Source organism: Macrobrachium rosenbergii, chromosome 20, assembly GCF_040412425.1.
Source record: "Macrobrachium rosenbergii isolate ZJJX-2024 chromosome 20, ASM4041242v1, whole genome shotgun sequence".
NCBI classification, from domain to species: Eukaryota; Metazoa; Arthropoda; class Malacostraca; order Decapoda; family Palaemonidae; genus Macrobrachium; species Macrobrachium rosenbergii.
Window position 1 is genome coordinate 15,348,942 of NC_089760.1, and position 22,337 is coordinate 15,371,278.

The 22,337-nt window shown below is 39.1% G+C and overlaps 1 protein-coding gene and 1 long non-coding RNA gene across 7 annotated transcripts in view; one reads left to right on the plus strand and one right to left on the minus strand.

Moving 5' to 3' along the window:
* The first annotated feature begins 534 nt into the window (after positions 1–534).
* On the plus strand, positions 535–20,986 carry LOC136849077 (uncharacterized). The gene is made up of 2 exons (XR_010856231.1): positions 535–671; positions 20,830–20,986. It is a non-coding gene; the product is annotated as an uncharacterized lncRNA (long non-coding RNA).
* SppL (signal peptide peptidase-like protein) overlaps positions 12,314–22,337 on the minus strand; it is a 145,825-nt gene continuing 135,801 nt past the window's right edge. For 5 of the 6 annotated variants that reach the window (XM_067122002.1, XM_067121998.1, XM_067122000.1 and 2 more), the window contains 3 exons: positions 20,816–20,931; positions 17,739–17,883; positions 14,150–16,857 (listed from right to left, as the gene is read on the minus strand). In XM_067122002.1, the coding sequence (XP_066978103.1) occupies positions 16,789–16,857; positions 17,739–17,883; positions 20,816–20,931 (330 nt within the window). In that variant the 3' untranslated portion in view covers positions 14,150–16,788. Of the gene's footprint in view, positions 16,858–17,738; positions 17,884–20,815; positions 20,932–22,337 lie in introns of all 6 variants that reach the window. The other variant, XM_067122003.1, reaches the window with a different exon arrangement.

A 22,337-nucleotide genomic window follows, 5' to 3' on the forward strand; every position in this document is an offset into this window, starting at 1 on the left:
TGAAAAGTAATAATATAATTTTCAAAGTTCTGTTAACTGATGACGTCGCTCACTTGTACGTGCAACGGTGTAATTTTTTTTTATGTCATCAAGAGGCTCCTTGTGTAAACTAAAAAAGATTAGTTGATAAAGCATCAAAAGATTAGTTGATTTTAATGCAATGGTGATCTGAGAATTCAAATATTAAAATTCAAAGTATATGTCAACAGATTATATATATATATATATATATATATATATATATATATATATATATATATATAGAATAAATAAATAATGTTACTAAACATGTAAAAAATTGTTTTACCCAAAAAATGCGATGATCAGCCCACCTGTCGTTGTAAGTACAGTAAACATATTCCCTTGTGACCAATAATCCTTCGTCCTTGTTCCTCAGAAAACCTGTGCAATATATTGCAATATCGTAAACTATCACAATATGTGTAACAGAAATAGGAAGAGAGGCAAATGCAAGTTTCAGTTTCCACAGATATATAAAAACCTTGGATTCAAGGCCACCGTCAGTCCGTCAGTCTGATTTAAATCACAATTGCAGAAGTGTCCTTGTCGCCTAAAGATAACACGCTCTACACAAGAATGCAGTATTATAAGGAAATTCAACAAAACTTTGCGAACAAGACTTGACAAAATGCAAATGGAAAGTGATTCAGGTTGGTAGCCTAAAATAATCTGAAGCCTGTCCTTTTAAGGCCTGCAGTATAGGCCTAATGTTTGATGTCTGAGTGTTGTTCCAAAAAATGATGGGTAAAATGTAACTTTAAACCGTTATGATATTTTGGGCTTAAAACTATTATTTTCCTATGACCTTTGTTTTTTGTTGAATTTAAATACAACACCAAGGGTTGCTGTGTTTTGACCTGTTCAGTATCTACCAGCCCCATTCCAATGAATGACGGAAGAAAGCCTGTAGCCTAAGTAGGCTTTCTCAGTAAGTAAGTTTGCAATGGGTGTGAGCATGAGTTTCTTATCTTAAGATCGGCTACTTATGATCAAAGCATAAAAACTCCAATATCAAACGGGCTAATAGTTTAGTTCCTCGGTGGACGGGTTGGTATCGTTCTCGACTAGCACTCGGCTGGGCCCGTGTTCGATTCCCCGACCGGCCAGTGAAGAATTAGAGAAATTTATTTCTGATGATAGAAATTCATTTCTCGGTATAATGTGGTTCGGATTCCACAATAAGCTGTAGGTCCCGTTGCTAGGTAACCAGTTGGTTCTTACCCACGTAAAATAAATCTAATCCTTCGGGCCAGCCCTAGGAGAGCTGTTAATCAGCGCAGTGGTCTGGTTAAACTAAGGTATACTTAACTTTAACTAAGAGGAAAATTCTGTAATTTACTTTAAACCATTGTCAAAATTTGGAATTGAAAATATAATTTTCATGTTTTAATATGAGTGATTCTGACAACCATTTTGTTAGTAAATGACCTAACCTACCACATCAAACCTGACTTTGGTAGGAGGCCACTACCATAGTGCATGATATTAGTTTGGAGGCATTCCATAAAGGCAGTTAAACTTATGGTGAATAGTCTAAGAACATTCAATGGGATGTTCTTTGTATTTCACTTGTTTTTTGTTTTATCCCCTCAAAATCCTGCTTTCCTACTGTGGTCCCTTGCATTGTTTGATATAAAAGTAGGGTCCACTATCTCCAAAAGTATTTAGGCTTTTTGCCAACAAAATGAACGTCAAAAGTTTTAAAGGTGCACATTAGAACATAGGAAGATGATATTTTAAAGTCCAAAATGGAATAGTGGTTAAAATTGTCTGGTAAAATTTTACTGTAGCCTCAAACCATTTTTGCATTTTGTTCTTGAAAATATAGTATGTTCCAACATGATATACAAACCGTCGGTCCTTTACATTAGGAATTACTTTCAGCGTAGGCTGGAAACGGCTGTTAAACTCTTGAGCAAGGTGTTTAGGCAGTAACTACTGCCAGGTAGGCGGGAATACCTGCCTGCCCGGATGTAAACATTCCAGTTTGCTTTCAGCCGTCATGCATTGCAGACGTGGTTTTGGATCTCTTTGCCTGACTGTCGTTAAGCTCTTTATGATCCGAGTGGGATCTTAATGTATTTTTGTGTATATATTACATGTGTTTGATATTGATTAATACAAACCCATGATTTGTGATAACCTTGCATAAGCCGTTGTTCCCCTGCATCTGTGTCTTGGGTTTGACGGCCAAGGGCATATTTACAGGCGTGTAACCGAGTGGTAATGCTTCTCTTCCAGTAGCCCTATATGTAGATACTGAAGGCATTCCCCCGTAAGTTCAGAGATATTAGTTGGGACGTAATATCTTCGCTCCCCTACATTGATCGGTATGTAAGAGTTCGCTTCCATTCTTGGGCTCCCGCCCTCCGTGTACAAGGGCATGACTGCTTCCTTCCTACTTGTGCTAAGTGTTGTTTTCGCTGCTTGCGTTATAGAGAGTTGTTCGGGGGAGGTTGCGGGCGTTGTCGGCAAGTTTCGCTTTCAGAGTCCCTTTAGTGGACTCCCCTCTTTCCTTCTCTCTCCTTGTAAGTTCTTCCTTTATCTCCTTCAGTAGAGATCTCTCTCCTTCGCCCTCTTCGCTTGCTTGTCGGGTGAAGACCGCGAGATGGGGTGGCGTGGGCGGTCGGGCGACTGCTTCTAAGGGGCCTCCTCCCGCTGCATAGGGCAGTTCTCCTCGTAGCGAGAGGAGTCTCCCTCTACTAATCATCATTGCTTTTTCTTTCAGGTTGACAGTGAGCATCGCAGGCATAGCAGTAATTGGCTGGATATCTCAGGGGATATCTTGCATGAAGGGGTCCCGATGTTCATTTAGTATTGCTTGGGGATCAACCACAGTACCTGGTTGGAATGGCATAGTACCACGTTGGGATCTTTCCGACTCTGTTCTTGCTAATGTGGATCGATCACTGTCATTGCTGGCCTTCATGTGTGCTATGGCACTAACTGCCTCTGGCGTATCTGTGGTCCATCTGCTCCTGCTGTTTCCTGTGTTATGCTTCTGTCAACTCGACGACAGTCTCTGGGCGGCTCTTCCTGGTCTCCTGCTGCAGCTGTCCTGATTGTTCCTGTTGCTGCTGGTGATGTTCGTGTGACATTTCTGGCTGTTGCTGTAGCTCCTGCCTTCCGAACTGCTTCCGCAGCTCCTGCATCGGCTGTCCTGATCATGCCTGCTGCTTCTCTTAGTGGTCGTTTCCTGGGCCGCTTCCGTTGCTTTCCTACCTAGCTGCCATGGAGGTTATGATGTCCGCCATCCTGTAGAAGATGTGGGAGTGAAGGTGAAGAAAGTCGCCCTGTGGAAGTGACGTTCCTGGCCGTTGTGGTAGCTCCTGCTTCTGAACCGCTTCCGTAGCTTCTGCATTGGCTATGCTGATCGTGCCTGCTGCTTCTCCTGGTGGTCGAGTCCTGGGCTGTTTTTGTTGTGTTCCTGCCTAGCTGCCATGGAGGTTATGATGTTTCGTGTCCACCATCCTGTAGAAGATGTCGAAGTGAAGGTGAAGGAAGCTGCCCTGTGAAAGTAGCCGACGTCTTCTTCAACTTATCTTCGATTTCATCTTCTGCTGCCTCTTCCCTTCCTTTCCCGAGGTTCGAAGGGGTCCACGGGAACCGGACAGACCTCCGTCGGGCAAAGGAGAGGAAGGCTGCTACTTTCCCCTTGATGCCCTTGGACGTCTAGGGATTGCCTCCTTCCGAGGAGGCAGTGGGTCTCTTGTTGGCTCTTCCCAACCTTTGGGTTAGGAAACTGATTTGCATACCCCTGGGTTTTGTGTTTCAGGAGCCGCAGGCGCGCAGAGCTTGGTTTGCGATCCTGTTCCCAGTCCTCTAAGACGGGGACTGCTTCAGGCGCTCATTTGCGAACCGCTCCGAGTGCCCAAGATTCGGTGGAATATCAAGTATCCCGATCTGGTCTGGAAAGTACTCTCCCCGGCCCAGTTCGGGAGCAATACAAGAGAAAGGGCCGAGGCACCCAGGTGTCTCAGCTCTTCCTCCCAGTCTGGTGTCTCGATCCTATCGGTTCAAACACCAGAAGAAGCAGGGAAGAGATTCCCTTTGGGAGTCCTGTGGGACTTGCAAGGGACTGACTCTCTTCTGGGAGACAAGGTTCTCTCTTTGGCTCTTCCCTCCATCGGGCAGGAACTGATTCGCATTCTCCTGTGGGGTCTGGCGTTTCTGGAGCCGCGAAGCGCTCTACGCCCTCGTTGCCAGTCTTAGAAGTCTGCGTCTAAGACTGGTTCTGTGCTTGGCTCTTTTTGATTTCTTAGGAAACCAAAAGCAGCCGCTCCCGATTTTCGGGAGTCTCATGGGTCACTTGAATCATATGAATCATGAGCGCTCTCCTGCTGAGAGACACAGGACGAGAGAAAGTGCCGAGACACCCAGGTGTCTGGGTGCCGAGACGCCAGGTGTCTGGGTGCCAAGACGCCAGGTGTCTGGGTGCCGAGACGCCAGGTGTCTGGGTGCTGAGACACCAGGTGTCTGGGTGCCAAGACGCCAGGTGTCTCGATACTGCCTACCAGCTGCTTTGGTTGCTTGGCCAGGATTCATCTTCGTGTCTTGAGCCTTAGGGTTCAAGCATGCAGGATAGCAAACACAGAATTTCCCCTTGAACCTTCTTCTCAAGGGGCTTCGGCCTCAAAGGAGTTTAGAGTTCTGGAAACTAGCAATAGTTCACGGCACATGAGTTCCGCCCTGTCCAGTTCCGATTGTGTTCACGCGATCAGCTCGGCTTGCTCACCCTGCCCAGCCCCTAGTCGCTCTTGTGAGACTGGCTCTGCTTGGCTCGACTTGACTCGACTCGACTTGGCTCGGCTCAGCCCACCTGCCTCCCAGTCCACCGCATACCACCCCTGGATTGCATTCGCGTGATCGGCTCGGTTCGGTGCACACGGCTCGGCCCCCACTCAGTTCTTCCAAATCGGGTTCTCAGCTCTGTTCGAGTGAACTTTCTGCTCTTCCCAGGAAAGTGCTTTGACACAGCACAAGCGCTATCCTTCCCCTGTGCGGCAGTAATCTCCTTCAGTTGATTATCGCTCACGGTCCACCTCTCTTGCTGGTCTTACTGGCAGGATAGGTAGGGGTACTCTTTCTCCTTACCTGTTCTCTTTTCCGAGAGTGTCGGGGGCTGCCACAGTCCTTGCTTAATTCTTTTTTTCCGGAGAAGGAGTTCATTCAGGTCGAGACAACAAGCTTCTCCCCTGCTTTGACAGAGTACGAATTCTTCTTGCCTCGGAGGGTCTTGCCGACTGCAGTTCTGTGGGCAATTCTGGTGCTAAGAAGAAGGACTTTGTCCCAGGATCTCCGGTTTCGTAAGTCCTGAGTTGGCTCAACCCTTAAGAACAAACCTTTACTTGGTTCTGCCTTTCTCTTTCAGAGATTTGTCAGATACCTCAGTAATCAAGGTTCGTAACAGGGCACTGCCTTGTCCTTTGGACAGTGGCCAAGACCTTCGGAAGAAGATTGCGGAATACATAGCCCTCTTCTTCCCTTCTAGGAAAGTGCACATAACTGTCTCTCTTTCCACCCTCTTTTCCATAGGAAGGAGGGAAGAAGGGAAGAGAGAAAGAAGTATCGACTGGGAAGAAGTTCTCCTACTGCTGATGCCTGGATGAAATGATACTTATCGAGTCTCTGGAACTGCAGCGACAGTAATAAGACCTGGGAATGGATTCCTTCAGGAGAAGTATCTATTTCCCTTAGGTCTCGGCAATTCTTTTCATCGAACTTCCATCCCGCTTCCTCTCCCGTGCTCCCGATTTGGGAAATGCCAGCCCAGCTAGAGCTAATTGTCTTGGTATCCTGTCATCTTGCAGAAGCTTCCCCATGGTGGAGAATGGAGGTCTGCTTCCATTCCTCCATCCCTCTTCCCTCTTCGAAGTATGAGGAAAGAGTTAGGCTAATGCTTGATTGAAGGAACCTTCGAATATACTTGCATATTCCCCTCACATCGTATGTCTGCTTACGAATTCATTGATTGAGGAATAGGTGCTCACCGGTAAGACTTTGTCTTGAAGGTGTGTGACCAAGACGATTAGTACCTTCTCATCACCATCCTGGGCTCAGGGCAGCCTTTTGGCCATCTGAGAATTCAGGATGAGTTTTGTGACACTCAGTGGTTTCGTTGAACAACAAAATCACAGTAGTGGCATTTGTTGACAAAGGAGGTAATAATTTTTTCCTCCTATTTCACCTGTCGACATTTGCAGGTACTCAAGTGTTCTGTAGCATACTCGACAGCTCAATTAACCAGATGCATTCCCGGTGGGGATGTATTGGTAGGCGAGCTTGGCCTCGGGTTTGAGTGATCGGTACAGAACATGCTGCTCACTCTTTTCTTCACGAAGATTCATGAAGAGACTGCTCGATGAGAGATCCCTACTGTCTTTCTGTTGCCTCCTTGCACAACAAGTTGGTAGATTTCTCACTCCTTCATACCAGACCCAGGCCGCTACGGTGAGGCATGCTGTCTTTTTGGGAAAAAGTTTGATATCTACTTTTTTCCCCTCCGTATTTGTCTGTTTCACTAGGGGCTCACAAGCATTGCTCACCCCAAGTTACAGACAAATGCTGGAAGACTTCGCCTTTCACCCGACCTGATAGCTGAGGCATCGAGAAGAGTTCTGCTTGATCCAACCTCCTGTAGCAGCTACACAAGAAGCAGTTCTTCAGGCAGTACATCCCTGTGTGTTCAGGACTGGGAGACCTTCCAGCTTTCCTTGCAAGCACAGGCTTTCTCGCTGAACGGCAACGGATACAGCTGGATATCTCTTGAAGTCCTCTGCAACACTGTCCCAGGGACTGGATCCGTCTTTGCTGGTTGATGTCGTTGACGGAACTTCTTCTCGACTTAGGCCCTTGCAGCTTAGTCTTCTATCTGACGTAGCTTCCTTCTCCTCAGTCAAGTTTTAGCTACGAATGAGAAGCTTCATCGGTCTTGCTGTTCCAGGGAACTGTTCCCTGGGTAGCACGTGACTCTCGTTTAGGGTTCCTGTCCCGTACTCTGCACACGCCCTTACGAGAGTTGTCGGATAGAGATATGTCCTCTTAGGATTGATTTTGTCTCAGATTGAAGATTTGCATTATTTTTCCTTTATTTGACCTTACATTACTAAGAAGAGAAAGTTTCATCAGGCAAAGTAGTTTGGGGTTCTGGGGGAAACAGATTATAGGACTCTTTCGAATTATTGAAATGCTTTCTTTCTTACACAGGACAATTGCAGCTTTTTACTGATGTATTTTTAAAATATTGGAAATTTGGCCGGAAAACAAGTCTTTAGATGTTGATTTTCTTACCTGTCTTAACTGTTCTTCGATAGACTCTACATTTTTTCACCATTTGGTATTTAAGAAGTGTGGGCAGCTTTGCTCTTATCTTGTTCCTTTGGTCTCTGAACAGCAAAAAACTATCTTATTTATTGTCCTCTTAAAGGTCTTCTGAACTCTGAGCTACATTTTTTCACCAGTTGGTATTTAAGAAGCGTGGGCAGCTTTGCTCTTATCTTGTTCCTTTGGTCTCTGAACAGCAAAAAGCTATCAATTTTTATTGTCCTTTTAAAGGTCTCCTTAACTCTTGAGATTTTAGCAAAAATCTTAGAAGAGGTCCTCCTCCTCCTCCTCCTCCTCCTCCTCCTCCTCCTCCTCCTCCTCCTCCTCCTCCTCCTCCTCCTCCTCCTCCTCCTCCTCCTCCTCCTCCTCCTCCTCCTCCTCCTCCTCCTCCTCCTCACAAGATTTAAGATACATCAGTACAACTAAGTGACTTCTAAGGCTGAGACCTTTCAAGGTAACTCAAATGCCTCTAGATACCACAAGCATTCTGGAAGACTGTCACCTTTGGAAGTGTTGGAAGCAACTCAGTTGTGGGTGGTGAAGGTATTGAGGAAGGGGAATTTAATTCTCTTCCTCCCTTGTCCTTGTCTCCAATTCCCTTCATATCTTTATGATCCAGGGAAACTTCGACTGCTTTGGGAAGAAGTAACCTCTCCAGTGTTAATCAAGTGATAGAGATAGTAGACAGCAAGAACTCGGGCTTTTACAATCTTTTTTTTTTTTTTGGTCCCCAAAACTTTAGGGGGCTGGAGACCAGTCTTAGACATAGTCAAGCTCAATCATTTGTCAAGCCTACTCCCCTTTTTTATGTAACTACCTAGCATGGTCCTAGCAGCTCCTTAGACATGAAAGCCACTTACTTTCATGTCCCAATCCATTCGTCATCCAGAAAGTTCCACAGGCTTTTGTTTGAGGGCAAAGTTTATCAGTTCTAGGCTCTGTGCTTCAGCCTGAGTACAGCACCACAGGTATTCACTCAAGTTATGGCACCTATAGGGAAATCAGCTCACATTCTCAGAAGAAGTGTGATTCTCTATCTCAACGATTGGTTAATCATGTGACTCCATGGAAGAGATCTTGAGGGCCAAGAATTCCTCCTCAAACTGGCATCAGTCCTATGAGTTCTGTTAAATTTCCCAATATTGTGTCTAACACCTGCCCATATGATAAGATACTTAGGGACTGAATTGACTTCAAGTTTTTAAGCTTCTCTGACAATGACATGAGTTGACAACTTATAATTCTCAAAGAATTTCTGGCATTAAAGCCTTTAGTAGGTCTTTCTCATGTAGATCGATAATGGGATATGCTGTATATCAGGTCCACAATAATATTCAATAGTGAATTCTTTTTGATTTTATAAAAAAGTTACAAAAGCTTTCAAACCCTCTCCTTTACCAGCCAGGAAGTGGCTCTTTCTTATGGGGCATATGGCCCCTCTGAAGAAATTTGTAATAAGGGCTTGTCTCAGGATGGAACCCTTACAGTTTTATCTAAAAATGAACTTCTGTGGAAGTCGGCAGCCCAGACCTCTAGTTATATTTTGACGCTTCTGTAATAGATTGAGGGCAACGCTAGGAAACTATCAAGTGGTAGGATCATGATCACAGAAGGAAAGTTTGCTACACATCAATTGCCAGGAGTTGTTGGCAGTTTAGAAGGGTCTCTTGCAATTGGAGAGTATAGTCTCCAATGAGACCGTAGCCATTTATTCCGACAACATAACATCCCTCTGTTACATTAACCCTTAATGGATGGGAAGCATCATATGAGTATCTATAACAGGTTTTGAGTGATGGACGGGATAACTCATTTGAGTATTAATATTATGCACCATTTGGTTTGGATGAATTTAGTGGGAAAGATGGTCTGTAAATGACGTATGGCAGCTATAATAGCTCAGCATGGGAGATATATTGATCAGTATGCCTTGAGATTTCAGAGGGGAATGTACTACCTCTCTGCAGCTCCAGGACATCTTTTTATGTATTTTTTCTTAAATATACTCTGGGATTGCTGTTGGTTTTAGTTATTATCTTTTATGATAGTATGTCGGCTATAATTGTAATTTTGCAAAGAAAAGTGCAAAGAAATATTAGAAAAAACATGTATACCTCACAAAAAAGTTACTGCATCTCCCATCTCGGTAAATCACGTAAATATTTTACAACAAATATACTCAGAATTTGTTACTGATTTTGGTTCTTATCTGTTATGATATTGTGCGAGTTGTAATTATAATTTTACAAAATAAAATAAATTATTAGAAAAAACATGCATAACTTGGTAAAAATTAACATATTTTTACAAGTTTCTTGTAGAAGAGGACACAGGGTTGTAAATAGTCACTTTCAACTTCCCATGGAGCATGGGGAAAATTTTGTAAGAATTTTTTTTCTTACACCATGTGCATTTGCATGTCTTTGTGTTTTTTCTTATTGGCCAACCTTAAAGTCTGCCCGGTCTGGGTGTGTGTTTGATATATATTGAGCCCATCCCTGAAGGGTTAAGCAACAGGGAGGCACCTATTGAGAGGTGTCTTTTTATGTTAATTAGGGAACTGTTATGGTGGGTAGAAGCTAGAAACATCTCTTTAATTCTCCAATTTTACTAACGGAGTGGTCTGTTCACCTGGACATTTGCAAAAGGCTTTGGAAACTGCAGAGGACTCCAACTGTTAATCTCTTTGCCACAGGCTGGAACCACAAGCATCCCCTTTACTGTTCCCCATACAAGGATCCACTGGCATGGGTGGTAGATGCCTTCTTATGGGACTGGTCCTGTCTGGACTCATGCTTTTCCTGGAATTGCTTTAATTCAGAAAGTTTTCAACAAGCTAAGAGGGGCTGTGAATTCATACATGATTCTCAATCATTGTGCCTGGGTGGCCAAGAAAGGATGGTTTCCAGACCTGCTGCTGCTAGTGATGCATGTTACTTGTCTCCCCAACGGAGCATCTTTACTCAAACAACCCCATTATTTGGCAGTTCCATCAAAGCTTCCTCTTTCTTCACTTAATCACTAGCTACAGGCTTCCAGAATCATCAAGGAAGCACAGTAAGATGCCCAGAGAATGAGGCCATCCCTTTGTCATTTACCTATCTAACATGGCTTTTTAATGACATTGTGGTTACTGCCCAGTCTCTTTGACTATAGGTACCTTAGAAATAGACTTCACACCCAAATACTGTAGCAAACAAAGTACCTGAACATGCTACAACTTCAGTGTGGGTGGTTTTTAATGCCAGCTGGGGTTGTACCAAGGAGAAACTAAATAAATGACTGCCCCTACACCAGCCATAAACCAGCAGATAACTTTGGTGCCTACCTATTATTTAGGGCAGGTTACTGTATCATGGTGGCAGATATTTCCAAGACATTTCTATAAACCAGCATTAAGGAGGACCTTGAGAAATTCACCTGTTTCCTGTGGTTCATGTCCTCCAACTTGGGGGAATCCAAAGGTATTCCAATTTAAGTGGTCATGTTCATTGATTTCTTGCCCTTCTTATTGAACCAAACCTTTCAGTTTTGCCAGAACAACACCTAACACGATGGCGTAGCCCTTTAACCCTGCTTCTATCTAGACAGCTTTCTGAAGGCATACAGTCGTGCAAAAGCCTTAATGAAGGATGGCCCATGTATAAAGGAAACTCAAGCTAATATGCTTTTAAGGGAATGGGCCATTAGCGTCCCACCTTCGACAAAAGCAAGAGTTCTGTTGGATCGGAATGTTGACGTTACTCAGGATGATGTGGAATATGACGGGATCTCAAGGTAAACATCCCACAGTTCGACCTTGCAACACCCAAGAGAGGTCCTCATGAACCTGGGAGCAGTATCATTCCTAGCCATGATTTTTTACCCCCTTGGTACCCTAATCCCTCATCACAATCTAGGGGAAATTCTTCATGCAGGAGCTTTACCCAGTAAATGTTAAATGAGATGCACCTGTAAAGGAAGAATTCTAAGAAGTGATTCCACATAGTACTTCATCATTATCAAGGACTTGTTGCAAAGACTCAAACCATTACTGTATAAACATTTGACCTCTCGTACTTCAGTGGTAATGAGCCCAATGATCCCCTTACCCAGCTTGACCTTCCATACAGTGAATCACTTATTCCAAAGAATAACTATATAGCAGCTTTGCAAGTAAGAGGTCTCACAAGTGTCCCACTCAAGGTACGAGACCTGATTCTCTTGATCACAGAGAATTGCACCTGCAGCTACTTCTATATAAAGCATCTTCCTCCCCTGAACCTTCTTCAAATTGCCATTCACTTTACCTTACTATCTAATCCTTCTTTCGCTACTTTTCAATCTTCTACCTCTCAAAGGTTCCAACCAAGCCCTTTTCTCCTCATCCTTACCACAGTACCATACCATCTCGGTCTTGACAATAATCATATCAGTAATCTTTACCACCCGGGCAGTTGTCCTAATTTCTCCAATTTTCCAAATCTGCTCAGTATACTTCATTGCAAATATGCTGTTCCAGTGTTGTGCTAGGTTGAGATTAGACATTTCTTTAGGACTTTTTTTTTTTTACTCTGGTTTAATAATCATACCTGACAAACCATGTAGATTAGTTCTTTTATGAACAAGTACTGAGTAAAAGAGTGTGGGATATTCTCTTTTGCCATTACTACAGGACTACTGTTGAATAACTTACCCAGCTAGCAACATTGCAAATGTACAAAAGAAGCCAAGCCTGCTTGGAGAAGGACTTCAGTCCCCAACTTCTCAGTTAAATGCTTTTAAATGCCAGACTCCTTTCAACAGAAAATTTCAAAGCAGCATGTTTTCGTTATTTAATGTAGGGAGAGAAAGTATATATATAAGCTAAAATGTAAGAGGAATCATTCATGTCAATTATCACCATCTCTAAACCCTATAGGTTCTGGTATACTGTACAAGTGAAAATAGAAATTCACAATGGCAAATAAGGTTAAAAAAACTTAGAAAATACAAATCAAAGTAAAGATTTATTCCACGTAAAAGACTAAAAAGATATCTCCTTTTTTTTATTGAAATGGGTATGAATGGTAATGACAAGTGTTGTACTGAATGACAAATATTACAAAATCTCATTACAATAAAATGATGTGTGAGATTCATTGCAGAACTGAAAAGCCAATGTTAACACAATGCACTCAAGTGTGATGTTGAATTTCAAATTAAAGGTGAACAACAAGTCTCCACATTCAGTAAATTTGCATTTTAGTTTTCTTAAATTTTGTATTCATTGAGAAATATTCTAAACTTAACCCTGTGAGATTCCAGTGATGTCACACAAATTTTATCAACTGAGATTCCATTGTACTATAAATATATTTTGGCATTGAGTCCCATTGGTATGATATCAGGAGAGTAGTTTATCTCCTGTTCAAAGAATTACCAGTGAGCTAGTGCAAAACAGAACATAAAAAATCTTAAACTTATTTTTCCTTGCATTTCTTATATGCTGTAGCTGGCATAAATAGCAATACTTTAATATAACTATCATTGAAAAGTACGTTTATCATACATTTCATGGTAGAAACATTTATAAATCTCTATTTTTGTATGAAAAGTAAAGTATTTCTGTTCTTGGCGATAATCAATGCACCATTCTAACGGTATAATTTGGTTTTCAATTTTTAAACACTTGTATGTCTTTAAATGGAGTAAAAAACCCAGCATTCCAAGAGACGAATAATTTAAAAACCTATCATAAAAAAAATTTATAGCAAATGATGAAAAAAATTATCTCTTATGCACATAAGTGGTGAGTGAGGATGGAGTGTTATACCACAGATGAGTTATGGATCCCACCAAAAAATCTCATAGGGTTTAATAAGCTTTCATAAAATATGAATTGTAGATTTATAATACTGGAGACTAATTACCAAAGCAGTTCTTACTTTCCTTTCAAACAACTGGATTCAAAACCATAATTATCACTTAAAATTTTTTTAAAATTCCAATGTATCTTTCAAATGCAGCAAATTTTAGTTTGGATATTTCATTGTTTAATATCAGTGGTTATTACCAATGGATATTTCTTTGTGTAATATCAGTGGTTATTACCAAATTGTAAATCCAACAGCACAGCTAAGTGCAATGTCCCAACGTGACCCTGGTCGTAGCTCCTTTCATGGACTAGCATTACACACTACAAACAATATGAAAAATAATCATAAAAAATCTTTCATAATTAACGATCACAACATGTATACAATCATGATGTGTGTGGCTATGATGCTTGAAAATTAAGGTTTCTCTTTTATAAACTAGGCCTGATTCAGCCATATGTTCTTTCTGTAATAATAAAGAAGTTGAAAAGATAGCGATGTCCTTCTTGGCAATAACATATTTAGATTTCTATGCTGTAATGACAGTTCTAAACATCAAACTAAACAAAACTGCAAGGTGTTCTGAGAAGAATATAGTGCAATACCTGATTATGTTACCACTACTATTTCAGACAATAAGTAACCAAACTCACTTCCCTTAGTAAGACCATAAAGATGTTCTGAGAACGGCACATTTTCCTGAATGAAAAATTAATACAATATTCTCAAAAGCTAACCCTGTAGCCTATCAAACACAGAACTGAAATTTTATATAGAAGCTTTACGAGAAATAAAAAAAAAATTGAAATCTGTAGGCGTAGAATTTTAGAGCAAGAAGCGACGGCATTTATATTATGAAGCTTCATCTCCTGATTCAATGAACAGCTATTTTAAGAAACATAATTCCTTATAATTTCCTGAAAGCATTATATAAAATACAGTACATGAAAATACACCCTCAAGTTAGGTTTTCTTTTTCTTTTTTTTTTTTGTAAATGTACAGTATTCATAATGATGGTATGATTGTCATTGACTGAAATCAGTTCAACTTCTTTAAAAATTACAAGAATAAATAACTAACTTTTTACTAATTAGGATCCTACAATGCTTTCTATATAAATCTAAAGTGATACATGAAACAGTATATGCTGCAATTACAAAACAACAGTATCAAAACAAAATACTCCTATCCCCTGCAAACTGCTCGCTAATCTTCATAGAAAAGCTAGCACTTTCACATGCTGTTACTACTTTGTGCTGTGCCTGCCTCTTCAGATATAAGATACATACCTTTTTCCTACCTTATTTCAATCTCATAAGCATTCGTAAAACTTCTAACACTTGATTTTCCATACATACTGGTCTTGCCAGCCTCACAAATTCAAAGATATTGCAAAACTAAAAAAAGAATACCCAAACATTTTTTTTATACCAAACGGTTACAATTAACATGAGTGCATGAATGGAACTCTACTGGACAATTATTTGTCTGAAAAACAAAAGAAATACTGTCATATAAACTACATCATTGTAGAAAATGAATGTTTCTTGTACAGGAATATGCAAGATCATACAAATGAGGATTTTAGCAGCTTAAAACCACAAAATAAATAAAGCTGGCATAAATCAAGATGAAAAAACTAATATCAATACAGTAGTAAAAAATGTTCAAGTAAGTGTACTTCATAATCTCAATGGTAATTATGCACATAGCTTTCTTTTACCCAGAACACAGCAACTCACTATGAGAACATTCCTTTTTTCAATTTTTTTTTTAATTGGGTGGCTAAAGCACATACATCATATCTAGCAGTTTTAAGAAGAGAGAATACTATACCATCTGATTTAGAAGTTGCTCCATGGACAAACACTTTGAAAAACATTGCAGTTATTACAGATTTGCCAAAACTTAGTTTTGCAGGAAACATTCTTAAAATGCTTAATATTCTTAATATTCAACTACCAAATGACAAACATTCAAATTTTTTCAAATTTACCCATTCAAGTATATTTTGCACTTAAAATATATTGTAAAGTGTTACCTACAATTTTTTGTTTCCTTTGCTGAACCATCTTTGAATGTGACAAAAGCAGGGGGAGGTTATAGAGAAAATGTTAACTGCTAAACCTTATTACAGTAATGTACTTTTATTGTAATTCTTACTGAAATTTCCTATGTCAAACTTTGTCCTGCAGAAGAAATGTCTTTGGTCAAGGGTACCTTTAAGCAAAGTGGATGATTCTGCCAATATTTACACCGAACTTTTTACCCATTTTCTGTCAGATATGGTCATCCCTAATGACCAATTATGTTGCATCTACCTATGACACATTAGGAAACCAGTTGCACATCAACTAATGAGTAAAACCCTTTGAAAATTATTTACTAGAGAAAGTCAAACCAAAATTTCAAAAATTAGCAAGACACATATGTCTTAACTGACCCATCAATATAACCTCTATAATGATAACCAAAAAGCAATGGAAAGAGAATACCAAACATTTTGGGGCCAAATTTAGCTTTTAATAACATTGTACGTTTGTCTAAGAAGCATCACAGTTTATAAAAATAATCTAATAATTGCTGTATTCTTGGATAAAAAAATAAGATTAACAGTACAGAATATAGAAATGGGCTTTTTGTATTGTAACTGAAGGAAATGCATCAGCTTAAAATCTAAAAGAATTTTTCAACTGGCATGAATTCAATCATTTCTCCATTTCATCCAAAACTTTGAGGAACAATGACACAACCTTCATCACAAACTTAAGAATTCTTGTGGTGTCCACAAGAAACGGCATCTAAATTCAGCTGCCTCAATGACACAGATTACTAACATAATGAGTGGTGCCTTTATGTTATTTGCTAACTTGACTGAAGAGCATCACTTGTTCCAGTGGCATCACAAAGTTATTTATGACCATCACATGAATAGTACCTACAACACAGTAGACAAGAACTTATCCTGTAGGACCTTGTGATTGTGCGCTTACACAAAATGCAAGCAACTAGGATCTACAGTAAAGCACAGAAATATTTAACAAGTACTTTTTCACACTTCAACTGCTCGGCTTATCTAACTTTTCTTAAATCAAATCTCATCTTTCAAATAAAAATATATAAACCTTTTTCTACAGTAAAAAAACTAAAGAAATACGAGTGGTTTACATTTTACACGGCAATTAAACCCTGCAGAATACCTGGCATCAGCTAAGCTACTTGGTACTAGGAGGACATTTTTTTTTTATTGTTGTATAAACACAAAACACAAGTTTACTGTGTTTAAAAAGGCAATGGAAGTATAGGATATAAGTAAGTCCCAGTTCTATGGTACTTCAGCACTACTCACTTTACTAGAGCAACTATATTTCAGACATATACATTACTGTATACTGTGTTGTCTCTTCTGTACAAAAGTACTAGGTTACAGTATTTAAGCTTCTATTGATAATACTTTGTCAATTCCATCACAATAACGGCAAGACGCACAGCCAAGAATCCAGAAGCTTTTTAGGTTGCTATGACTTGTTTTTATATATATAGTTTTTCTTCACTACGAATGTACACTAACCACACTTATGCCTACATGCTACATGTGATCCTAAGTCACACGTCTAAATTTTTACTTGGCGACTGAATGATGAAAGGTTCACTCCACATTCTCCGTAAGTCGCCCTGAAAATAAATAAGAGAATTACAGAGGGATAGATGACAAGTTTTCAAATTTAAATCGTAATATTTCATGGAGTAATGTAAACCTTAAATACTTACTATTCAAACTAAGTATTTCATGCCAATGAAAGGTAGTTACTAAAAAGAGCAGGCCTACACCTTCTTAACTTTGTGTAAGATATTTTTAAATTAATTTTGAAAAATTCTCAATTATTATTTGAAAAAATGAACCGCAGAGGAAAAAAGTAATATGGACTAACACATGCAGAAGACTATATACTGTACTGTATTTGATCCATGCAGATTGTATGTTTGTAACAAAAAAATAACTTTCAAAAATCTTGAGTAATTTTTTTTTCAAAAGGTCACTTTTTTTTTATGATTTTACTTAAGTTTTCCTTTGTAAGGCTGGATACAAAATTAGTTTTCTTAGCTCTTTTTTGCCTTTTGGCCAATCTGTGAATTCCCAACATTTCTAGGTCTTCATCTTTGCCTCTTTTTTATATATATGTATATTTTTCATGATCTTTCTACCAGTCTTTGTCCTATCATCTTGATATCAGCTATTCTAACCTCTTCCTTACCCCAACTTTGCGGTGTGCATGACTTGTAATGCTATTTTTCATGAATACTGTATTTACAACTTCAGTTTTTTTTTCTTTGACTTCAAGTTGCAAAAGGTATTACTTTAGTACTTTAAGTACCCATAAACTATCTACTGCAGGGCTTCACTAATACCTTAAATACCCATAAACTATCTACTGCAGGGCTTCAATAATACCTTATCATGGTCTACAGTATTTAATAGAGTACTTTATCTTTAGCTGTTACATAAGTAATTCATAGAGCTATATTTTTCAAACTGCATTTAACAGAAACTTTACCTTGAGGTATGCCATAGTTAGGAGAGGAAGTAATGTGAATGGAACAAGATACAACAATGCAGGTTGGGCAGCTTTAAACACCTCTGATGAGACTGTCGCAGTTAAGAGTCCCAGGAAATATCCAATTAAGGAGCAATGGAAGTAACTGAAAAAAGCATTTTACAATAAGAAATATTGTAGAAAAAAATTATGGCAGCTGTATACAAAAATCTACACTACTAACTAAAGCCATTAACTTCAGTATTTTTTGCTAGTAGTTACTTTTGGAGAGAGAAAATCTCTACAGTAGGCTCTTTGCATCCACAAGAAAATGGTTCCACAGAGCTGCCACTGTCAAAAAATGCAGTTCAGTATTCTAAAATTAATCAAATTTACATATACATACAGCAAGTCTGACCATCCCTAACTTACCCCATACAGTACATTACTGTCACAAAAACTGCTGTTGTTTTAAAGTACACATTAATACTGCTCACCAACATATTGGGATGGAAATGTATATACAAAGCTTTTAAGAAAAACAGTTATTTAGCCAAATTTGATAAAGACTACATACCAAAAACAGCTGTTTCTACCTCCCAAAACTTATAAACATATATACTCTTATTCTATAAATGATCCCTTACACTATTGTATATGAAAACTTATTTTGATAAAGGCATTTCTTTTATGGACTGCACATTCAATAGAATGCTATACAACACTGTGTGCAAATTCTAACATTGTACCTACAGAACACAAGAAAAATACCATCCACTGTGGTTAAACATATACAGTTATTCCTTAAAAACTAATATAAAAGCTGATTAAGGGTATTGTAAATTTTTCTTAGTCTTTTACAAAATATTATTTCCTTTATTGTAAGCAAGTCATTGTGCAATAAACAATGAAAACAGTACAGAATCTGAAAAAGAAAAAAGTAGCCCTAAGATATGAAAATTATTTATCTCCCTAAAACCCACCTAAACCCCAAATCTTGGCTGATGTGCTCATGTTCATGGTTCAGATGAATTGATGAAATTATGACGTTATTTACAATATTAGTGAAGTGACTTGTGATGAATGACACTGCAGAGAGATGAAGATTAATTATTGTTTTCTTATGTTCAGACAACATGAGTCATCAGGATTGGAACTGAGATTCAGACAGCACACCTTAATGCCTTGGTAAAGGTCTTGCAACAGATGGTGAAGTTCATGAAGGTTTAGGCAACACATAAGCTTTAGATAAAGGCTAACAAAATATGATGTAAGGGGGTGAAGATGTTGAGGGTTGCAGATCTTCCAAAGTAGATTTGGGAAGTTTAGTCACTTTTTAAAAGAATTGTTACAGGAAGCTGTTTCCTTTCCTACTTGAAAATTTCAAAACCGTCCTTCAGATGTTGTAGGATGATCATAATGCATAGGTGTAATGAATGGCATCTTCCATTGAAGGTACAAGTTCATTAATCAAAGCTTTCAACTTCTGGGCTTTGGAAAATATGCTTGAGAACTTTTCCAAAGTTCAAACTGGCAATTCTGATTCATCATATTTTACCTGCTCTTCAAGATCTTCATCAATCAGTCTCCCTGTGGCCCTCAAGAAGTCATTCTTATATCAGATAAACCTTCACCTCCAAGTTCCTTGGCAACTGCAAGAATGTGCTTCACTTCACCATCAAATGTGGGAAACCTGTTGAAATCACTGACTGCCTCACTCCTTAGGGGCTTCCAGCAAGTATTTATTGTCTTGGGTTTTAACCAAATCCACGGCTCCCTTGATAACTACAATAGCACCAGCTGTGGTGAATTTATTCCAAAAGCCCACAGCATCTTTCTCTGGGTTCATGTTTCTGGCAGCTTGAATCTTCTGAAATGCAGCCTTAATACATTTTGTCATCCCCAATAAAAAGGCTGAATCAGTAACATAGTATCTGGGGGGAAAAAATACACTTCGACAATTCAGCTACAAACATTACTGATTCAGGATGGCCTGGAGCATTGTCAGTGATGAAGAGAGCTTTGAATAGCAACCCTTTCTCCTTAAAGCATTTTTTAACTTTTAAGACAAAATAACACCTAAATTACTCAATGAAGATAATGCTGTCATCCAAGCCTTCTTTTGGTGCCAAAATACGGGAAGATCTTTTCTTTTTCAGTGGTCTTGGGATTACTAGCATAGTGCACTAAGCCAGGTTTAATTGTATCCAGCAGCACTAACACACAATACCCGTGACAAGCAATGTTTCAAAGCCTTATATCCTTTGGCCTGCTTAGCATTTTTGCTGATGTACAAAATGTACAATCTTCAAAACAATCCAGTTTTGCCAAAGTTAAATTTGTTCTAATTAATTTATGAATGTCTCACCTCATCTAGGAATGCTGATGCCACTTCAGCATCAGCTGATGCCAATTCTCTGGTTATTTTCAAATTTCTAAGTTGGTAACATTTTGTAAAGCTGTAAAACCATGCTTTTCCAACCTTTTCTCCTCTCTTCAAGTTCTGCTGAGAAACATTTATGCATGCTTAGTGCTTTCTCAAGTAACATGTTACTATCAATATGAATACTCTTCCTTACCATGTCTCGTCTTTGAAAGTGCATTACCTTGCTGTTGTACTGAAATTAGGTTTGTTGCACGGCCTTTTATCTCAAACTGTGCAAGTGCTTTATTCATCTTTCCCATAACACTGCAGAACTTTAGCCAAAGATGCATCGCCCTTCATCAAATCTAGAATGTTCACTTTATCACTTAAACTAAGCATATTGTGTGCCCTTTTTGGCTTGGGAGGCTTACTGTAACTTTTACCTTGCCTTTGTTTTTTGGGAAGACACTTCTCACAAAATTAAGGACATGGCAAGATGAGAGAATGACTTACACACAAATGGCTAGACTGCATGACTGGCTGTGATACTGTAGTTACACACTAACTTTTTCTTCTCATCAACTGAGTTATATTATGGGTGTGCCATCAAGTAAAATTTTTGTTACTGAAATTAGATTTTTTTTTTTATATATATTTTTGATTACATTTGGTGAAATCTGCAAAACAAAACTGCTATTCAAGCAATATTACTGTACTATAAATTTTAACTAACCTTATTTTATTCAGGTTTGAAGGTGGTGGTGGAACTCCAGCTTCTGCTGATAAAAGCTGAGCTTTTTTATACGCATCATACCGCAGCACAAAACACAAAAGTAGGCCTGGCATTACCTAGGGAAAAAATAATTTAATTACTAAAATTAAATGAAATTACAATTCAAGTAAACATGCTACAGTCTAACTAAAATACTGTATAACAATAAAAACATGACTACAAAAAAAAAAAAAAAAAAACTAATTGCCTAGTAGAAAAATTTGTGTAACAAAATTACAAGGTATCAGAATAGTGCATTTTTTTAGTTCAAACCCTTATTGAGACCCTAGATTTGCCTGTACAGGAACTTCAATTGAAAACACAAACAATTCCAAGTGCATAATTAAATTTTTTATGTAAAAAATTAGTTCACATTCAACAACTTTTCTTGGTTTTGCTTCAGGAACCTTTGTAACTATTCAACCAACCACCATAAATTGGTTTTAAACATACAAAGAATTTATAGGAACACCTTATAAAATGGGTTTTGATGTAGGAGAAACCTATTTTTGGTAGCTGTTGTCTGTCCTCAAAGGAGTTACACTCTTATAATCCCCCAGGCTCCATAAGACAGACCAACTAATTACAAAGAATTCTCTTATACTTGGTCTCGGCCAGAGTAGTGCTTGTTGGCACAGTGATAGGGGTGGGCCTATCTCCTGTCCTACAGTGACTGCCTCAGCTCTCTACATCCCATTCACACAGATATGACAACAGCGTATGTCAGCCATCTTCCTCTTTACACTCTGGTCTACCCAAGAGTTCTCTAATCCCCAGGTTTTGCTCCGGAAATTGTGTTAATATCTGGTTATTTGAAAATGCACATTTATACAAATTACTAGTGCCCAAATATGCCACTTGGTGATTAAGTTGAATCTATTCTAGGTTCATTAAATGTTCGTTGAGCTACAAAGTACTTTACAGTACTTTGGGATCCTTCCAGGTCGGGTGACTCCTGGGATTGTTTGCCACCAAACCATCATAACAGTAGGCCACTCTTGCTGTGACCACAAGGTAGATATAAAAATCATCTTCTGTTACCTGAAGCTACATGCTTTTCCAATACATGCCTCATGAAGCCAAACAGAAAGACAAACATCAAGGGCATTCCATGGATGTAACACTTCATCCTTCTCCCAAGCTGTTGGCTTGCTGAATTGGACAATACAGAAGTTTGTAGTTCAAGCTGATTAGAAGTAAATTTACCACCTGCATGCCCATAGATGATTAGTTGGGCATAATTCTCCCTGTGCCTTCCTGGAGCAAACTCTGCAAATATGCTGACCTCATTTCCAATTGCCTTTTTTTCCAGTAATGACCCTCTGTCTAAAGCCTGGAATTTCTGGAAAGCTACAGCTGTATATCCTTAAGTCTACTGACTGGGACAATAATGGGGGCTTGTCCCCAGAAAGTTGTGTCAATGACTTAACTCTTAATCATTCTGCTATTCATCCCTTAATACTTATATCGTGGCAAAATCTCT